The following is a 22032-nucleotide window of genomic DNA, read 5'->3' on the forward strand; positions in this document are numbered from 1 at the left end:
TCTGGTTTCATGCTGCTCTGGTAGTTCCTCGGTATGCCTTCTTTTTTCACTTTCTCTTTTAGCAGCAAGTCTGGTTTCATGTTGCTCTGGTAGTTCCTCGGCACGCCTTCTTTTTTCACTTTCTCTTTTAGCAGCAAGTCTGGTTTCGCGTTGCTCTGGTGGTTCCTCTGCACGCTTTCTGTTCTTTCTTTCTCTATCAGCCTCAAGCCTGTTTTCGTGCTGTTCTTTTGATTCCTCGGCACGTTTTATTTTCTTACTTTCTCTATCAGCAGCAAGTTTTTTGGCATAGACCCTTTGAGCATCTTCCTCGGCTGTTGCCATTGTAAGTTCATCAGTCATTTTACAGTTAAACATTAATAGATTTCTCCGTGAACGCATGTCTTAAATACCTTTAATGACGTCACCGTAATAACAAAAATGACGACAACTAACTTCATGACGTCAGTCAACACACAAACATGACTTCACCCGACAGACCCACACACAAACAGACAACTTATTTTTATATATATAAATATCTATCTATATAAAAATAAGTTGTCTGTCTGTGGATCTGTGGATCAGGTGACGTCATGTTTCTGTGTCGGCTGACGTCATGAAATTAGTTGTCGTCATTTTTGTTATGACGATGCTTAGTATATTGTAAAACACATTAATTTGGTTAATAATATACCATTTAAAACACCAAAATGAACATGCTGGAGTAGTCACTCGGTGAGAGAGGGTGTCAGAACGGAGAATGAAGGTCCCAGGTTCAAATCCTGGTTAGGCTAAAAAAGATAAAAAACTAAAAACTAAAAAAAAACTGAAAAAACTAAAAAAAGGCAGACTACAAAAAAAACTAAAAACTAATAAAAAAAATAAAAAAGCTAAAAAACTAAAAAAACTAAAAAAACTAAAAAAATGTAAAAAACTAAAAAAACTAAAAACTAAAAAAAAAACTAAAAAAAAGGAAAAAACTGAAAAATAAGCTAAAATAAAGATAAAAACCAATAAAAAACTAAAAAGAAAAAAAGGAAAAAACTAAAAAAAATTTTCATCTTAAAAACTAAAAAAAAACTAAAAAAGGTAAAAACTAAAAGAACTAAAAAAGAAAAAAATAAATGACGACACTCAAAGAGAAAGCGACCAGGACAAAAGGAATGTTCGATTAGCAATCAACAAAGCACCGGGACACAGGGAGTATAAATGACGACCAGGACATAAGTAAAAAAAAAAACTAACAAAACTAAAAAGAAGGTAAAAACTACAAAAAAACTAAAAAGAAAAAAAACTAAAAACTAATAAAAAAACTAAAAAATCTAAAAATCTAAATAAACTAAAAAAGAAAAAAAAAGGAAAAAAATAAAGGAGAAAAACAAAACTAAAAAACGAATGTATATACAGACCGGGACACCGGGATACAAATGACGACCGGGACACAGGGAATATAAATGATGACCGGGACACAGGGACACAACTACAACGGGGAGGCCGGGGGGCACAGGGGGATATAAATGACGACCGGGACACCGGGACAGGGAATGGTCAATTAGCAATCACCATCAACAAAGCTCAAGGGCAATCATTAGAATCATGAGGTATAGATCTGAATACGGATTGTTTTCCCATGGACCATTATATGTTGCATGTTCAAGAGTCGGTAAACCTGACAATCTATTTATATGCACAGACAATATTTATATGCACAATATATATATATATATATATATATATATATATATATATATATATATATATATATATATATATATATATATATATATATATATATATATATATATATATATATATATATATATATATATATATATATATATATATATATATATATATATATATATATATATATATATATATATATATATATATATATATATATATATATATATATATATATATATATATATATATATATATATATATATATATATATATATATATATATATATACTAGCTGTTGGGGTGGCGCCAGCCCAACACCTAGTAGGTGGGGGCGCTTCGCCCCCCGCCAAGCCCCCCCGCGCGCGTAAGTCGTTACGCGCCATATTAGTTACGAGCCATTGTAGTTGTGTCCCTATGTCCCACCTGTGAATATAGATAAATATATATAAATAAATATATATATATATATATATATATATATATATATATATATATATATATATATATATATATATATATATATATATATATATATATATATATATATATATATATATATATATATATATATATATATATATATATATATATATATATATGTGTGTGTTTTTTACTACGTAAAACTTGCGAATATACAACATTCTTTGCTGTGCCATTGTCTGTACATATAAATAGATTGTCAGGTTTACCGACTCTTGAACATGCAACATATAATGGTCCATGGAAAAACAATCCGTATTCAGATCTATACTTCATGATTCTAATGATTGCCCTTGAGCTTTGTTGATGGTGATTGCTAATTGACCATTCCCTGTGTCGCCATCGTCATTTATATATCCCCCTGTGCCCCCCGGCATCCCCTTTGTAGTTTTGTCCCTGTTTCCCGGTCGTCATTTATATTCCCTGTGTCCCGGTCGTCATTTGTGTCCCGGTGTCCCAGTCTGTGATTTCTCTTTGAGTGTCCCGGGCTTCATTTATATTCCTTGTGTCCTGGTGTCCCGGTCGTCATTTATATCCCCCTGTGCCCCCCGGCGTCACCGTTGTAGTTGTGTCGCTGTGTCCCGGTCGTCATTTATATTCCCTGTGTCCCGGTCGTCATTTGTATCCCGGTGTCCCGGTCTGTATATACATTCATTTTTTAGTTTTGTTTTTCTCCTTTATTTTTCATTTTTTTCCTTTTTATTTTTTTTCTTTTTTAGTTTTTTTTAGTTTTTTAGCTTTTTTAGCTTTTTTTATTAGTTTTTCTTTTTCTTTTTTAGTTTTTTTGTAGTTTTTACCTTTTTTTAGCTATATATATATATATATATATATATATATATATATATATATATATATATATATATATATATAGATATGTTTTTATCTACGTAAAATTTGCTAATATACAACATTCTTCACTGTCCCATTGTCTTCGCATATAAATAGATTGTCAGGTTTACCGACTCTTGAACATGCAACATATAATGGTCCATGGGAAAACAATCCGTATTCAGATCTATACTTCATGATTCTAATGATTGCCCTTGAGCTTTCTTGATGGTGATTGCTCATCGACCATTCCTTGTGTCGCCGTCGTCATTTATATATTCCCCTCTGCCCCCCGGCGTACCCGTTATGTAAACCGGTTTAAACAGAGTCTGGAGAATTTGCAATAGTTCGAGTAGCGTGGAGGTATCAAACTCTGCCGGTTAATAAATATATAAGAAATTTTAGAAATAACCCGTACCTAATACTTGAGATAAGGTTAACACAACACAAGAGTTAAAAAAAGAGCAAAGGTTTTATTTTTAAAACAAGTTTGGTTTTTGGTTTTTAATAGTCTCATTTTTATAAAGATAATCAAGAAAATCAAAAAGTTTTATAACTTGTAGTATAAGTACAATCTTGCATAGTCTTCGTACTGAAATAAGAAGTTTATGATATTAAAATAAACTAACTACTAATAATATGTGAGCGAACAAAATGTTCCAAGGTATTTAAATTATATCAGCGAGACTCATGTCACGCTGTTGAAAACTAGTAAATTAGCATTATGAGATTGAGAGTTTGAGAAGGAACAAATTATTCTACTCACATCTAAGCAAAGCTACCCACACTCGCCAAAGTACCAACACCAACTCCAACTCTTCCAAAATCCTCTCGTTCTTCTATACAATCCCTGTTTAAAATTCACACTTGTTATTTAGCAAGAATCAATTCGTACAAACAAACATTTCCAAGGCTATACCAAGAAGAGATTGATCCCTGATAAGCAACCCATAAACCTAATAACAAGATTCTTACAATTCCGCTCCTTCCTATTAAGCTTGCGTCCAAAGAGAAGAAAAAAAATAATAATAACTGATTGTTAGAAAATTTTTATTTATTTTTTTTAATTTTTTTTTATTTATTTATTTAGAGATCCTTCTATAACCAATGGTAAAAAAAAATTAAATATTACTGCTATTTCACTTAACCTGTCGTATAAATCACAACAAGTTATATAATCGCAAATAATAACGTTTAAATAAATATCACTAATATACATGTAAATTAAATGATATAAAATCAAAACATAATACAATTTGAGTGGCTAAGATATCATAGCAGTTGAACAGTTTAAAAAAATTATATATATGAAGGGTCTCTTGTGTAAATATCATCAACTCTTCGGCTTCAGTATCATCTTTATTGGTTAATTAAACTAAGAACAAATGATTGCAGTTCCCTTATGACAGCCATATGTGCCTTTATAGCATTTTTAAGGGATTTTGAATCTTTCTTACAAGAATAAACAATTCTTAATTGATAGCCTGAAAGAGTCTAAAGCTAACACTTATTATTAACTGAAGTTGAAGCCATTTTGTATTTTTTCATTACGCAAATAAAGAGCCTGAACTACTAACAAATTTATTCAATTGTCGTGATCAGTTTAAGGGCAAATTTGATGCTCTTACAGCAAGCAATTTATACCAAATTTGTTTTAGTCTCCAGCTTAGAAAACCTACAAATGTAAATAAGGCGATAATAACCAAAATCATGATTGAAATGCCAGCAACAATTTTCTTTTCTCTAGTCTTATAAGAAATATCTCTGCTCAATTCATTTAATTCTGATATTGGAATACTAAAAGAGCTAATCCCTTCCTTCCATTTAAAATTTGGAACTGCTGAATTTTCGAAATCTATAAAAGTCTTTACTAAATCTGAACTGTGTCCTAAAATCTCCAAAATAACACTATGGAAGTCCATTGTTAAATTTGGGAGATTGGCGGATATATTTTATAAATTATAACTAAAAAATTCTTCATTTATTCTAAAGTATTCAGAGGTAACTGAGCATTCATCTGGAATATTAACTATTAAAGAGTTATTTATGTTTAATCTATACGAAAATGTTTTATTATATTGATTCCTTTTCAAGCATCTAATAGAAATAGGATTATTCGCTCCACCTCCGGCAAAATAAAATTGACTATCAGACAGAGAATGAATAAAAAGTGAATCTAAAGTTTTTAAATTACGCTTACAAACTAAATTTTCCAAGTCTGTTTTATTAAAAAATAAAGAAAATGCACAGGAGTTAGATGACGGAAATCTATGTATGACAAAGCGTATTTTACAAACAATTTTTGACTTTACATAAAAACAGGATGAGATGAAACCTTCGTCTAATATTATATAGCTTGATTCATCTCCTCCTATCCCAATATAAGGTTCTCCATTGGTAATTACTGAATATATTTGCTTATCACTAGCAGTGAAGGAATCCTTTATAGCAACAGGAGCCTCAAAAGTCTTATAAAGTTGAAAGGAATCTAGAATTTTGGAAAGAGGAAAGTCGCAAACAAACAAAACATTAATCAAATCAAATTCTAAACTACCTTCCACATGCTTTAAAGTTTCAATGATCAACCCGCTTCTAAAATCGTCAATAGCCAACTCAAACCCCTTAGATAGGCTTTGCTGAACAAACTTCAAGTATGATATAAGCTTAACTGGGGAAATAACGCTAACAGGGAAATTACCATTTAACACTTGAATCAGACCTTTGGATAATTGTTCCAAGTGAAAGCGAAAACTTTATAATTTATTTAAAATTTTAGAAGTTAATTTCTCTACTGCATTATGTATTTGGGCAAAGTTTACAACTAAAGAAGAAGTTATTTTCAAGGCATTATCAGACGATTCAGATTCGAAGGTTTTAAACGATTGGCTTACTTGGTCTAAAGTTTCGTTACGCAATTTATTAAGAGAAATTTCTAATTCTGATATTACCGACGCTGATACAGAAATGAATTTAGTAACCTTTTCATGGTCATTACTTAATTCTTCTAATTTGTCAGATAATTTTTCCATAGTGCTTGTAGAACTTAAACCAAATAGAACTTCACTGATCTGCCCCAATATAGGTAAAATGGCCCTTTTCTTACTAGGATTAATAATATTAAACTCAAATTCTTCTATGATGTTAGAAATAAGGTCAAGCTCAGAAATCAGTATTTTTTTCTTAATTTCCAAGAGTTCCTGGAACTGATCAATAATTAGATTTGCATTATTCAATAAATTATGGTGACCATTTGTCCTAGAGGCTATTATACCTTTAAGAGTTTCCACATCTTTATCAAGGTTAAAATTTTCAAAATTTAATCCCTTTTCTCTAAGATTATTCAGCATATCTCCCACCTGAACTTTAAGCAGCAGAGCCGTGTTTTTAAGCTTTTCTAAGAAAGCTAAAAACACGTTTTTAAGAAAGCTAAAAAACACGTTTGTTTTTAAGCTAAGAAAGAAAATGAGTTGTGGTTTCCACTCGATCCAGTTCCAAGTTCGCTCAGATATTGGAAGCCCATGCCTCTTCGAACAAAAGATTGTTGGCCATCTAATGATAAAGTCGATTCCTTAGCCAACATTCCAAAATCAAGGAATACACTAGTTATTAGTATAAATTTCATCGTAAAACAATTCATCTGAAAAAAGTCCCGTTTAAATGCTAAGGACCTTCAGCTTACAAAATAAAGACTGACACTAATTTAATAACGTTATAGATAGAATAAACCAGGTACTTTACTCTTAGAAGGTAATTGTATAATTGGGCTACTAGTATTGCAGGATTGGCTACATCATATATATATATATATATATATATATATATATATATATATATATATATATATATATATATATATATAAGCCATCGATGCTTATTCTGAAATTTTTAGATTTGAGAATTCAACCAACTAATGATTTTAGGGTCCCAAATTGTTGACCTTAAAACATGACAAATTTATACTTTCCCTTTCAATTACACGTTTTTAGCTACTTTAATTTTCTTAAGGAATAAAACAGATTTTCTTCGCGTTTTGCTTTAATTTGATCTACCTTTATTTTGACCTTTGAAGTCGGGGATGACAATATAATTTCACTTTCTTTAGCTGTAGGAATAGTTTTAGAACATTCACCTTCAGAGTTTGAGTTCTGAGTTCTTTATTGAACATTAACATCCATAAACAAAAAAATTACTTCAAGACAATCTCCCCCATAAGGCTCCATGTCCGGGAAAGAACAGGGGAGAAAAAAATACCAACAAAAAAAAAAAATCTAAACAAAAACCAAAAATCGAGTCGCCCACCTTAATAATCTCCAAAAAATGACAAGCTAGGCAGGGGGTAGCACATGATTTCACCAACTCAATTAAATATCCAACTCAATCCAGAGACATCAACTCCAAGGGAAACCGGAATAAAAAATAAAGACAAAAAAAGAAAAAACAACAACAAACAAACAAAATTATTTACTAGCTAGAAAATCTCTAACATAATTTTTGAACATACCAAACGAGTGGCAGCTTCGTACGAACTCCGGGAGCGTGTTCCAGATCCTGTTGCAAGCTGTCAGAGGGTTGAAGTCAGACCTCACTGACGGTGTGTGAAGAACCAGTAAATTGTTGGAAGCGCGGAGATGATAAGTCGATTGATCAGAAACAAAAGATATATTATTACATAGGACAGCAGGAAGATGACCGTGCAACTGTAAAAAAACGAAAGAAGAACAAGAAAGAAAATAGAAAGATTTCAAATCAAGCAAGGGTTTAAGTGAAAAACGGTTAGTTTCCTGAATAAGAGTCCTTGCTTCATCATAAAGTTTTGAAAGTGGCTTCAGAGACGAGGGAAAAGTTGACATCCAAATAACAGAACAATATGAAACATAAGACTGAACTAGGCTGCAGAACAAGAGTCTAAGAATCGACCCTGGAAATATATATTTGAGCTTTCTAAGGATTCCAAGACTCCTGGAGACTTTCATTTCAATCAGGTCAATATGATACTTGAACGAAAGATTTTCGTCAAGCAAGATGCCTAGGAATCGAATGTAACGATCCTTAGGTCTACTTAGAGAACCTCTTGATACATTTATTTCATTTAAATCAGGGCAAGCCTTTGAGACTCTGGAGAAAATGAGAAAACATGACTTTTCGACATTTAAGGCAAGATAATTTACATCAAACCACTGGATAACTCTTTCAAAAAAGGCTATCATCCTTGAACGAAGATCAGACTCAGTTCTACCAGTTGTGCCAAGAGTACTGTCATCAGCAAAAGCAATAAGTGTATCCGGTAAGGACAAACTCTTGTCACAGCTAGTAACGGATACTGGTTGACAAAGACGACAGCAAATGGTAGGTTTTAAATTTTTAACCGCATTAATAAGGTCATTGACGTAGATTAAAAAGAGTATCGGCCCAATGACAGATCCTTGTGGAACACCAAACTCTATTCCAGAAGGATTAGAAAAGTCCGGATGAACCGAGATGACTCGATCAGATAAATATGATAGAAACCATGAATAAGCATTCCCTCTTATTCCAATATGGGACATTTTCAGAAGAAGAATCTTGTGTGTTAATGAGTCAAACGCTTTTCGAACATCAAGAAAAAGAGCAGCAGGTATCAAACCAGAGTCAAGAGCTGAATATAAATAATTCAAGAGAGTTGCACATGCATGCTCAGTTGAATGTTTGGCCCTAAAACCAAACTGAAAATCATGAAAAAAGAGTTTAGAATTAAGAAAATCAAGAAGTCGAGAAAGCATAGCTTTTTCAGAAATTTTCTAAACACTGATAAAAGAGATATGGGACGATAATTTGCAGGATCATTCCTTGATCCACCTTAAAAAGGATGATAACACGAGCACGCTTTAGAGCACTTGGGAAGACACCATTTTCAAAAGAAAGATTGACAAGTCTCGTGAGGGCACACACAATGACAGGAAGAATGAACTTGACAACCTTAGTCGGAATACGGTCTGGGCCAGAGGATGAAGAACCCCTCAAACAATTGACAATTCTGGCTATTTCAGCTTCAGAGACAGGTTCCAATGCCATTGATTTAGGACAAGGTGGTCCTGGATAAGACCTAAAATCAGGTAGAGAAGAAGAAGGACTTACAGAAGAGGCTGTAGTTTTGCCGATATTAGCAAAATAGGAAGTAAACGCATCTTGAACTTTTAGCTCACCGCTTACATTTTTCCCGTCAATCACAACACTTGAAGGGACAGAAGGAGGCAGAAAAGATGGCCTGATAACAGAATTGATTACTTGCCACGTCTTCCTAATGTCTTTACCGCACGCAGAGAATTTTCTATGATAAAATAACGATTTAGCCCTTCGGCAAAGCGAATTGTAAACTCTTCTATAAGCTTTGAAAAGTTGTAGCCGAGAATCACGCGAAAATGGCTTAGAGCACCTGTAAGCCTTCCAAAGATAATTTTTCTTCCTCCAACTTTTAAGAAGTCCAGGGGTCATCCAAGGATTCAAAGGGGTTGTTCTTTTCGATGCTGGATTCGACTGGGGTGCATTACATGTATCAAAGATAACTTCTTTCAAAGAATCATAAAACGAATTAAACAAAGAATCTATGTGAGATCCATTTTTAGAAATACTCCACGAACGACCTGCCAACCGTGACCTAAGAATATGCAAGCCCTGATCATTAAATTTTAAAGAGGAAAAACCAGCTTCTTGGCTCCTCCTTGGCAACGAATCGGAAAATCATACATGGAAAAGACAGGAAAATGGTCTGAGATATCACTCATCAATATAGAATTTCGCACCATGGTCAAAGATGAAAAAATATTATCAAGCAAAGAAGCGGTAGTGTTAGTTATGCGAGTTGGAATGCATGCAGAAGGTAGTATTCCACAAGCGAGCATTGTCGAAAGAAAATCCAAGGACGAGGATGACCTCCGGTCACACAAGTTAAGGTTGAAGTCGCCCATAATTACAAGTTCACATGAATGAAGTCGGATTATTTCCAAGACCTCATGAAGAATCTGAAGGAAAGAGGGAACAGACCCACTAGGAGACCGGTATATATTACCAACAATCAAAGATTTAGCTTGGGTTTTAATCTCAATAAATATGGATTCAAAAATTCCTTCTTCATTTCTTGACAGGTCATGTCTAACAGAGTACGGAAGACATTCCGAAACATAAACAGCAAGGCCACCTTTAGCCATCCTACTTCGATTCAAATATTCCATCTTGTACCCAGGGAGATGCAATAGAGATTTGTTTTTTGAATCAAGGAAAGTCTCACAAAGACCAATGAAGTCAGGGTGGCCACTACGCACTATTTTTTTCAACTCATCAAACGAAGAGCAAAGACCCTGAACATTAAGCTGAAGTACAGAGAATGTACCATCTCGTTTGGATACTTGATCTAAATCAGATATGTATTTACTACTAACTGAAAAATGTGGATTTGATGGTGATTTGTTAGACTGACCTACTGAATTATTTATCAAACTAAGAACATCAATTGGGTTATTTTGAAGATGAGATAGTCGCTCACCCAAGGAGGAGATGTCACCCAAACTAGTTTCTTCTGTTATACGTGAAACTTTAGCACTAGGAGTACTTGAAAAGACATTAGTGTCTTCTGTTTAGATATCATTTTCAGGCTCAATTAAATTATTTTGTGTTTCATCAATTATCGTTCTTTTGTGCATATCGACGCTTTGAGATAAACGAAAAGAGTCTTCTTCAGTAAAAGAAGGGGCTTTTTGGGATTTTGCAATATCTGAACGAAGAAAGGGTAAGTTATCATTTAGTATAACATGAGTGCTTGGTTCGCAAGACCTAAGGTCATATGGTCTATTTTCTGTTTCCTCTAGGGAGCAAAAATCACAATTAGGGCTCATTTCATAATTTTTTTCTATATACTGGTTCATCTCTTTCTCGTAATTTTTGGAAAATTGAGGATTATGTTTCAAGAAAATTTCATGGTTGACTCTTTTAAGGAGCCTAGCATTTGAGGTTCTTTTTCTTAATTCACCTGGATTTAAAGAAGCCAAATAGAAAACATTTTTATGCACTTCGGATAATACCACATACGGCCCACGAAAAGAATAATTGGTGGATTTTCTACCAACTGAAGTTGTATCACGGCAATATACAATATCTCCAGAGGCAATTAATGTCTCTTTTGAACCTTTATTATACTGAATCGCCTGTTTGGACCTTTGAATTTTAATCTCATTTAAGCAAGTTTGGTGAATTTCACAGATATTTTGTATTAATCGTGTTACATATGAATCATAGCCATCAAAATAATTTAAGTTTGTCGATTTATTGAATTGTAAATCTGCTAAAGATTTTCCACTGAATCCATGCACAATGGTAAAGCTAGAAAATTTTCGAACAGTATTTAGAGAAGAGTTCATACTTAACATTATATGGGGAATCTTTTCATCCCAATCCACCTGAGTTAATTTACAGCAAGAATGAGACAGAATTTTCTTCAATATTTTAACTTTATTCTTGCTAGCTCCATTCCACTGTGAATTATAGGGGCTACTATAAATTTTCTTACAATTAATTTCGGAAAACATATTCTTTATTTCTATATTGTCAAAATTTGAACCATGATCAGTTAAAACAGCCTCAGGCAGACCATAATAAGCAATAATATTTTCCCAGAGAAATTTTATAGTGTTTTCTGTATTCATAGCGGGTATACACTTTAATACTACTAGACTACTAAAAAGATCCACTCCAACTAGAACTCCCAGAGCTTGTAATCGGAAAGGGACCTGCACCGTCTAGTGCCCAGACCAAAAAAGGAATTTCAGGAACAATGATTTCCCCAAGTGGTGATTTGATTTTTTTTCGTATTAGCTCAGTTACAAAGATCGCAATTATTAACAAATTCCTTAATTGTAGAGGCCATATTTTCAAAAATGCAAAATTTTCTGACTTTCCACAAAGTCCGCTCAAAACTTGCATGAATACCTAAAGCCAAATGCTCATGGAAAAGCTTTAATATACCCGGAATCATTCTCTTAGGTAAAACTACTTGAATGTTTAATTCTGTGCGCACATTTTGATTCAACCTAAAAGAACCACTCGAAATATATTCTATTCTATATAAAACTCCGTTAATTAAAACAAGTTCATTAGCAATGGGAATAAACCATGGGGCTATATTCTTCAATGAGATACTCCTCTCTTCTTGAGGGAGATCAATAAAGTGGAGAACTTTTTGTCTCTCACTAATAGAGCGCTCATCCGGATGCCAAGGTTCTTTTTCAGGGCCCTCCGAACCTTTAGACACCAGATTGGGACCTATGCCCGTTGCAGCAGGGTTTTCAACTCTGGAGCTCCTTAATTTATTCAATATATCAACAATAATTTTTCTATCAGGATTCTGTAGTTGCCCCCTGATTAATTCCTCGTCAGCCAACCCTAAATAGTCAACTTTGTGACCACTAAAAGTCCCTGCTGCCAAAAATTCTGCTTCATCATCAATAAAAGATAGGGTTTCGCTGTTGCTAACTATTTCCTTACTTGGCCTTGAAATAATTTCTGCGATCATTTTTGTCCCTGGAATATGTTTATAAGTATACAATGGACTATCAAACAGTTCGTGGTAACGAACTGTAGTAAGGAGTGACCCGGCTCAATAGTAACCAAAACTCTAAAAAATGGAATTTTGATACCAATAGCTACATCAAAAGAATCGCATTTTAATGCTGGTTTTAAATATATAAGTTTCATCAAGTTTAGTCTTACCCATCAAAAGTTACGAGCCTGAGAAAATTTGCGTTATTTTAGAAAATAGGGGGAAACGCCCCCTAAAAGTCATAGAATCTTAACGAAAATCACACCATCAGATTCAGCGTATCAGAGAACTCTACTATAGAAAATTCGAGCTCCTATCTACAAAAATGTGGAATTTTGCATTTTTTGCCAGAAGGCAGATCACGGATGCGTGTTTATTTGTTTTTTTGTTTTTTTTTTGTTTTTTTCCCCAGGGGTGATCGTATCGACCCAGTTGTCCTAGAATGTTGCAAGAGGGCTCATTCTAACGGAAATGAAAAGTTCTAGTGCCCTTTTTAAGTGACCAAAAAAATTGGAGGGCACCTAGGCCCCCTCCCACGCTAATTATTTTCCCAAAGTCAACGGATCAAAATTCTGAGATAGCCATTTTATTCAGCGTAGTCGAAAAACCTAATAACTATGTCTTTGGGGATGACTTACTCCCCCACAGTCCCCGTGGGAGGGGCAACAAGTTACAAACTTTGACCTGTGCTTACATATAGTAATGGTTAATGGGAAGTATACAGGCGTTTTCAGGAGGATTTTTTTGGTTTGGGGGAGGGTTTGAGAAGAGGGGGATATGCTGGGGGAACTTTCCTTCGAGAATTTGTAATGGGAGAAGAAAATTTCCATGAAGGGAGAGCAGGATTTACTAGCATTATTTAAAAAAAAAAAACAATTAAAAAATAAAAGTGAAAAAGCTTTTTCAGCTGGAAGTAAGGAACAGCAGTAAAACTTAAAACAAACAGTAATTATTACCCATATGAGGGGCTCACCTCCTTCTAATACCTCGCTCTTTACGCTAAAGTATTTTCGGTTATTTCAACTACTTATTCTACGGCTTTTGTGATTCAGGGGGTCATTCTTAATGAATTGGGATAAAATTTAAGCTTTAGTGTAAAGAACGAGGTACTGACGATGGGGCGAATCCCCTCATATATGTAATAAAAACATGAGAATACAAAAGTTCTTTACGTAAGCTAATTTACAAGTTACGTAAATCTTTTACCAATAAAAACATTCGTAAAAAATTAAAAGTTCTAGTTGCCTTTTTAATTAACCAAAAAATCGGGGGGCAACTAGGCTTCGTCCCCCGCTCTTTTTTTCTCAAAATCATTCGATCAAAGTTATGAGAAAGCCATTGAGCCAAAAAAAAAAAAAATGCAAATTTCGTTTTGATTATTCCTCTGTGGAGAGCCAAAATCAAAACATGCATTGATTCAAAAACGTTCAGAAATTAAATAAAAAAACAAGTTTTTTCAACTGAAAGTAAGGAGTGACATCAAAACTTAAAACGCATAGAAATTACTTCGTATATGAAAGAGGCCGCTTCCTCATCAACGCCCCGCTCTTTACGCTAAAGTTTTTTACTGTTTTAGAAAGAAGAATTGAGAGAAAGAGTCAAACTTTAGCGTAAAGAGCGGGGCGTTGATGAGGAAGCAGCCTCTTTCATATACGAAGTAATTTCTGTGCGTTTTAAGTTTTGATGTCACTCCTTACTTTCAGTTGAAAAAACTTGTTTTTTTATTTATCCATTAATAAGGAGATACGGTACATCTTACTTGATAAGTCTCTGTGTTTTCTTAAATACTCGAGATTTTTAGCGTCAATTAAAATATTGGACCTCCTTCCCCATATATAGTATTTGTGAGCTTTTCAAGGCCTCAAAGACCATACAGTTCTCGCAAAATAGAAGATTATTTAAAAAAACAAATCACCTAGATTTGGCATTTTTAATCTCTGTATTAACCAAAAAATAAATAAACTTACCCAGTACTGAATAATTATCCCTTATTGGAAACCACAAGAAGCGATGTTATTGCTAAGAGTATCATTACTATTTAAAAAAAAAAAAAAACAAATAAGCTAATTAATTATGCAAAAAATTAATAGCATGTGAAAAATTAAAAAGAAGGAAATATATAGAAGAAAAGACAAGCATTGTACCGTAGAAATAACAAAGATTCTGGTCTTGGAGTTTTAAGCGAAGCGTAAAAAAATTTTAAATGTTAAATGAATTTTATAAATTTTATTAGGAGGGTTTTATCCCTCCGCTGCCACCATTTTGTAAACCGGTTTAAACAGAGTCTGGAGAATTAGCAATAGTTCGAGTAGCGTGGAGGTATCAAACTCTGCCGGTTAATAAATATATAAGAAATGCTAGAAATAACCAGTACCTAATACTTGAGATAAAGTTAACACAACACAAGAGTTAAAAAGAGCAAAGGTTTTATTTTTAAAAGAAGTTTGGTTTTTGGTTTTTAATAGTCTTGTTTTTAAAAAGATAATCAAGAAAATCAAAAAGTTTTATAACTTGTAGTATAAGTACAATCTTGCACAGTCTCCGTACTGAAATAAAAAGTTTAAGATATTAAAATAAACTAACTACTAACTAATACGTGAGCGAACAAAATGTTCCAAGGTATTTAAATTATATCAGCAAGACTCATGTCACGCTGTTGAAAACTAGTAAATTAGCATTATGAGATTGAGATTTTGAGAAGGAACAAATTATTCTACTCACATCTAAGCAAAGCTACCCACACTCGCCAAAGTACCAACACCAACTCCAGCTCTTCCAGAATCCTCTCGTCCTTCTATACAACCCCTGTTTACAATTCGCACTTGTTATTTAGCAAGAATCAATTCGTACAAACACATTTCCAAGGCTATACCAAGAAGAGACTAATCCCTGGTAAGCAACCCATAAACCTAATAACAAAATTCTTACAGTTGTAGTTGTGTCCCTGTGTCCCGGTCGTCATTTATATTCCCTGTGTCCCGGTCGTCATTTGTGTCCCGGTGTCCCAGTCTGTGATTGCTCTTTGAGCGTCCCGGGCGTCATTTATATTCCTTGTGTCCCGGTGTCCCGGTCGTCATTTGTGTCCCGGTGTCCCGGTCTGTATATACATTCGTTTTTGAATTGGTCTTTTTTTTAGTTTTTAGTTTTTAACCTTTTTTTTAGTTATACCTCATGATTCTAATGATTGCCCTTGAGCTTTGTTGATGGTGATTGCTAATCAAACATTCCCTGTGTCCCCGTCGCCATTTATATAGCCTCCTGCCATTTATATTCCCTGTGTCCCGGTCGTCATTTCTATCCCGGTGTCCCGGTCTGTATATACATTCGTTTTTGAAAAGGTATATGATGAAATAAATTTTCGTATTTTTCCCCTTTTTTTCTTTTTAGAAAAAAGAAACTTTTTACTTTTTTTAGTTTTTTTTCTTTTTAGTTTTTATTTTATTTTTTTTTTAGTTTTGTTTTTCTCCTTTATTTTTCATTTTTTTTTCTTGTTTTCTTTTTTTTTCTTTTTTAATTCTTTAGTTTTTTAGCTTTTATAGTTTTTTTTTGTTAGTTTTTAATTTTTTTTCTTTTTAGTTTTTTTGTAGTTTTTACCTTTTTTTTAGTTTTTTTTATTTTTTTTTTTACTTATGTCCTGGTCGTCATTTATGCTCCCTGTGTCCCGGTCATCATTTGTGTCCCGTTGCTTTGTTGATAGTGATTGCTAATCGAACATTCCTTGTGTCCCCCGGTCGCTTTCTCTTTGAGTGTCCCGATCGTCATTTATATTCCCTACTTATTTTTATACTAGATGTTGGGGTGGCGCTTCGCGCCACCCCAACACCTAGTTGGTGGGGCGCTTCGCGCACCCCCAAGCCCCCCCGCGCGCGTAAGTCGTTACGCGCCATATTAGTTACACGCCATTGTAGTTGTGTCCCTGTGTCCCATCTGTGAATAGAGATAGATATAAATATATGTTTTTAACTACGTAAAACATGGGAATATAAAACATTCTTCGCTGTCCCATTGTGTCCCGGTCGTCATTTGTGTCCCGGTGTCCCAGTTTGTAATTTCTCTTTGAGTGTCCCGGTCGTCATTTATATTCCCTGTGTCCCGGTCGTCATTTGTGTCCCGGTCTGTAATTTCTATTCGAACAATCCCTGTGTCCCGGTCGTCATTTATATATCCCGCCTGTGCCCCCGGCGTCCCCGTTGTAGTTGTGTCCCTGTGTCCCGGTCGTCATTTATATTCCCTGTGTCCCGGTCGTGATTTGTGTCCAGGTGTCCCAGTCTGTAATTTCTCTTTGAGGTTCCCGGTCGTCACTTATATTCCCTCTGTCTTGGTCGTCATTTGTGTCCCGGTCTGTAATTTCTCTTTGAGTGTTTTTTCTTTTTAGTTTTTTTTTAGTTTTTTACCTTTTTTCTTTTTTCAGTTTTCTTTTTCTTCTTTATTTTTCAGCGTCACTATGAAGTACATATCGACGAACCTTTGTTTTTTTAACTTAAATCTGGTAGGCATTGATGACCTTATCCAAGTCAAAATCCCAAACCCAATCATCATCGCTATCATTTTCAGTTTTGATATGTTTTGACTCTTGCTGTCCAGGTGGATTTTCATCTAACTGCGCGGTTTTGCGTTCTTTAGCTGCAAGTCTGTTTTCTTGCTGTTCTTGTGACTCCCCAGCACGCTTTCTTTTCTTACTTTCTCTATCAGCTGCAGGCCTGTTTTCTTGCTGTTCTTGTGATTCCTCGGAACGCTTTCTTTTCTTACTTTCTCTATCAGCAGCATGTTTTTTGGCATAAACTCTTTGAGCAGCTTCTTCGGCTGTTGCCATTGTAGGTTCTTCAGTCATTTTACAATTAAACATTTTTCCGTGAACAAATGTCTTAAATACCGTTAATGACGTCATCGTCATAGCAAAAATGACGACAACTAACTTCATGACGTCAGTCGACACAGAATCATGACGTCACCTGATCCACAGACAGACAGACAACTTATTTATATATATATAGATATATAGATGTGCCGGTGTCCCGGTCGTCATTTGTGTCCTGATGTCTCGGTCTGTAATTTCGTCAGTCGAAAACATGATGTCAGTCGACACACAAACATGACTTCACTCGACAGACACACACACACAGACAACTTACTTTTATATATATAGATATATACATATTAGTACGGAGCATCTTTTTTCTTTCAGGTTTTTCGATGTTTTATTTTACTCCCTTCTGTAATTGGTGGCTTTTTTCCCTATTTCTTAACTAAAGTCATCATAAAAACGGACAACTGTGGACAACTGGCATATGGATCAATATGTAATTAATTTAATATGTAAATAATATAGTAATATTTAATATGTAAATAATATAATTATATATATATATAATCTACGTTTTTTGAACCTTTCAATTTTTTATGTTGCATAGTACGATCTGAGAGCAACTCTAATTTGCAAACTATATACAGTACATATTACAGGCATAGGGAATTTAATTCCCTATGCCAATCTACATTTACATATTTAATGTCCCTTTATACTTACCAAAAAGGTTTTGTAACGTTAAGGTAGAATTCTTAAACATTAATTAATAATATTATTTGCCTCCTCTAAATCTTATAGTCAATCTTTGATCGTCAAACTTAAAATTGAAGTACCAAGGACAATGAAAATGAAATCTGATCCATTGAATTGGTTAAGTGGAAACTTGTACAATTATTATATCGATTTAGTGATCCTAGAAGATCAGGGGACGGCTCATTAGATCGTAAATAATAAGTTCTAGTACCTTTTTTAAGTTAAAAAAATTGTAGGGTATTTGACCCCCCCTCCCATCTTACACACTTTTTTCCAAAGACATACTATCGAAAGTTTGAAAATGCAATTTGATCCAGAATAAATGAAAGTTCAATAACTATGCCTCTGGGGGTGACATGGTGCATCATAGTCTCCGGGAAAAGGGAGATAAATTGCACGATTTTCCATTTTCCATAAATATTATTTGCTATTGGGAAACTGAGAATAAAAACATCATCAAAACTTATAATTTGAAATCATTCGGTATATGAAGATGGCTACCCCTTCCTCAACCCTTTCTCTTTATGCTAACGTTTGCTTTTTTGTCAAAATTCTTTAAGTAGATCTGTTGAAGTTTAATGAGATGTGTCTAAAAGAACAAAACAAGCAGACTTTATGACTTCAGTGTAAAGAGTGAGGATTGAGAAAAGGGGAGCCCCCTCGTACATAGACTAATTTCTGTTCGTCTTAATGTTGCTCTTTACTTTCAGTTGAAAAACTTGTCTTTTTGACTTAATCTTGCATAAAGGTATAAATATTTTTGCATGTCTCAATTAATATGCATCTAAAAAAAGAAAAGAAAAATTGGAAATCCAGTTTTCAAAGTATAAGATCTTTTATTCGGCCCTTATGCTTTGACCTAAAAGTGTTTAATAAAAAAAAAATTTTTGGAAACAGATGAAACGAATGATTTTTCAGACTTAAGGATTTTCTTAAAATAATTGGCGCCACCACTCCCACTCGCGTGTTAAAATCCAACAAATATAACCAGTTTGCAATGTTTGCCATTTGCATTCCAAAAGATTTACCCCCCCCCTAAAAAGTGTTCAATCTTTGTCAAAATTTGCTTGGTTTTAGAAATTTCTATTCGCGTTTGGTTCAATTTAGATTGATATTGGATATGCCATTCGATTTAAAACTATGTGGTGTTATTACCTAAAATTGATAAATATCTCCATATTTTTCCAGAGAGACATATAAATGTCTTCAATTTTGGCAATAAAAAATTAACGGAATTTATTTAAAAAGAAACTTCCGAAAAAATTCGTCAAAGAAAGGTGAAGAGACACATTTAAACCCAAGACAAGCAGAAATTAAGTCCTATAATAAATAAAATTTAAAACCACCAGAAATTACTATCAATGAACAAAGGGTGCACAGAAACAGTATAAATTGAAATAAATAATGACATCAAGCACAAAGATAAGAGACTTTGATGTGGATGAATAAATAAATTATAAAACTAGTAAAAAATCAAAATTATCAAGTAATTGTCAAATAATCAAGTAAAACTAAACAAAAATTACAACAAACAGGAGTAGCTGCTCCCTTCAAAACCTCCTATAGCCTATTGCTTTATTAATGTTTTATATTCTATTTTCTTTACAGCTATAATGTTAAAAATGAAGAATGCTCCTAAATGAATCTTGAATTGTTAATATTTTTAGAAACTAAAATCATTATATATTAACATTCAGCTAATTCTCTCTCTCTCTCTTTTCATTCATTTTCGACGATTCTATTTTTTTCGATATTTTGATAAGTTAAAAAAGTTGTTCAAGTACGTATAGTTTTTAATAAAACGCAAATGACGTAACAAGTTGTGTAAGATTTAGAGGGGGGCAGTAGCTCTGCTCCTAATAATTGCAATTTCTGTCCGTTCTAGTTTTGACTTGATTATTCATTTCATTTTTTGTTCGTTTTAGGATTTATTTATACATTTATCTCATATCTTTGGGTTTGGTGTGAATATTAATTTTGATTTCTTATTTAACAAGTGTTATTGAACCAAACAGCGGTTACGAAGCCGCTGAAAGTGTTAGAGGCAAAGATTGTGCCATTTTAGTAGAACTATGTAGTGATGAGGCATATGTAAATATTTGTCCACTCTTTTTCTTTGACTTGTTATATGATTTTCATTCATTTTTTTCAAAAGGTTTTTTCTGAGAATTGATTATCCACCCTATATTGGCATTCAGAAGAAATAATGTATGAGCTCATCCAACAGAGAGCTGAGAATCTTCTTTCCGTCTCTTTGTATCCCTCCCTGTGTCTATCAATTTCTATTTCTTTCTCTCTCTCTTACTCACTATCTTTATCATATACCTTCACCTCTAAGTGAATTCCGCCCTGTCCTTGTTTTTTTTCTTATTCTTACAAATCTGGTCTTTGTCTTTTCCATACTGTCCGTCTATGCTTTTGCATGCTATGTGCAGAGTTGTCAGATTCCATTTTTTTTTACTGATTTTTGCGTCTTCGTCCTCTAGTCTGTCTGTTTAGTTAGTTTTATTGTTGTATAATTGTAGTGTAGTTTCTTTTTTTATTCATTGTTTTACTCCATTAGTGGCTTTTTGTTCATGGCGTGGATTAAAAATGAATAAATCAACAAGTGAATTTAATTGGTTTCCTCGGAAACCCTCATGAACTTTATAGTTCATACATTCTCGTTTATAACAGCAAAAGCACAAGTTTTAGTCAAACCGACAATTGAGAACGCAAAATAAATCTGAGAAATTTTAAATTAACATATGTTTAGCTACTGTGCCATTGACGTTACCTACTTTTTTTGCAGTCGGGTGGGCCTCTCTCTGATGTTCTTCAAGCTGTCCAAGTCCCAATTGTCACCGACGACCAGTGCCGTCAAATATACGGAGCAAATAACATAGCTGACAGCATGATTTGTGCTGGTGACATTGAAAATGGTGGTGTAGACACATGTCAGGTATGTACCGATTTTCATTCTCGTTGAATGTTACCCATGTATGTTACCACTTGAAACAGGGCTGAATCCATAGGGTCAAGGCCCCCCCCTCCCAAGATTTTCTGTTGCCCTCATCTGGATTTTCTCTTTTTTTCTCTTTTTTTTATAAACTTGTCAATTTGATTAGTTATTGGCGCCATTTTAAGATTACCCCCCCCCCAAAGGTTTTGTACTAGATCTGCCTTTGCCTAGATAGTATGGGATTTTCTTATTAAAACGTTTTCGTCGCAATCGTTTCCTTTAGCTCTATCAACAGCTGGAATTAGATCAGTATTCGTTGCTATTTATCATTTTGAGACGAAGCTAAAGGTATAAAATTGCTTATTATTAATTGGAATTACTCCAGGTTTAGTTTCTATATAAGTTTCAGCAAACCTTTCAGTTTTATTGTTACACAAATTTCACAACAAAAAATATTCACAACGCTGGCTAAATCTGGCCTCTATCAAAATGCATATATGAATGGCGAATAATAACCTTAGAACTTGAATGAAACAAAAATTTTAACTTCAATAAAAATGGAATTAAAAGCTACTCAAATTTGTATTAATTGCATTAATTTGTATTAATTTGTAAGGAATAGCGCTAATGTTTTTTAAGTCTATATAAGCATCCTAAGTATCTAAAATAAGGTTCTAATAAATTTGAAGGAAATGTTGGTTTGACAAATGACCCCACTCGTCCCCAAATGGGCTGGTAGAATGTTTTAAAGAAAGATTTAAAGAAAATAGGAAATTCTTGGGAAGGTACAAAAGGCATACTTTGAATAAGTTGGGATAGGGAGGAGCTTGGTTGGTCTCAGTCGTATTGCTGCTGCAGTAGGTAGTTATGATTATTATTAGTAGTTGTCTGACTACGGTTTGCAGATTAGCCTTGTCCTAAATATTTTATAATAAAAAAATTTCAAAATAAAAGAATATGCCTATTATCAGAAAATCAAATAGTTCTCGT

The 22032-nt window shown here is 33.8% G+C and overlaps 1 protein-coding gene across 1 annotated transcript in view; it reads left to right on the top strand.

Annotated features, from left to right (window-relative positions):
* LOC136032313 (trypsin-1-like) overlaps positions 1-22032 on the top strand; it is a 75720-nt gene that overhangs the window by 44474 nt on the left and 9214 nt on the right. The window contains exon 4 of the mRNA XM_065712612.1: positions 20893-21042. Coding sequence (XP_065568684.1) covers positions 20893-21042 — 150 coding nt within the window. The remainder of the gene's footprint in view (positions 1-20892; positions 21043-22032) is intronic.

The sequence above is a fragment of the Artemia franciscana genome, chromosome 10, assembly GCF_032884065.1.
Source record: "Artemia franciscana chromosome 10, ASM3288406v1, whole genome shotgun sequence".
Lineage (NCBI taxonomy): Eukaryota > Metazoa > Arthropoda > Branchiopoda > Anostraca > Artemiidae > Artemia > Artemia franciscana.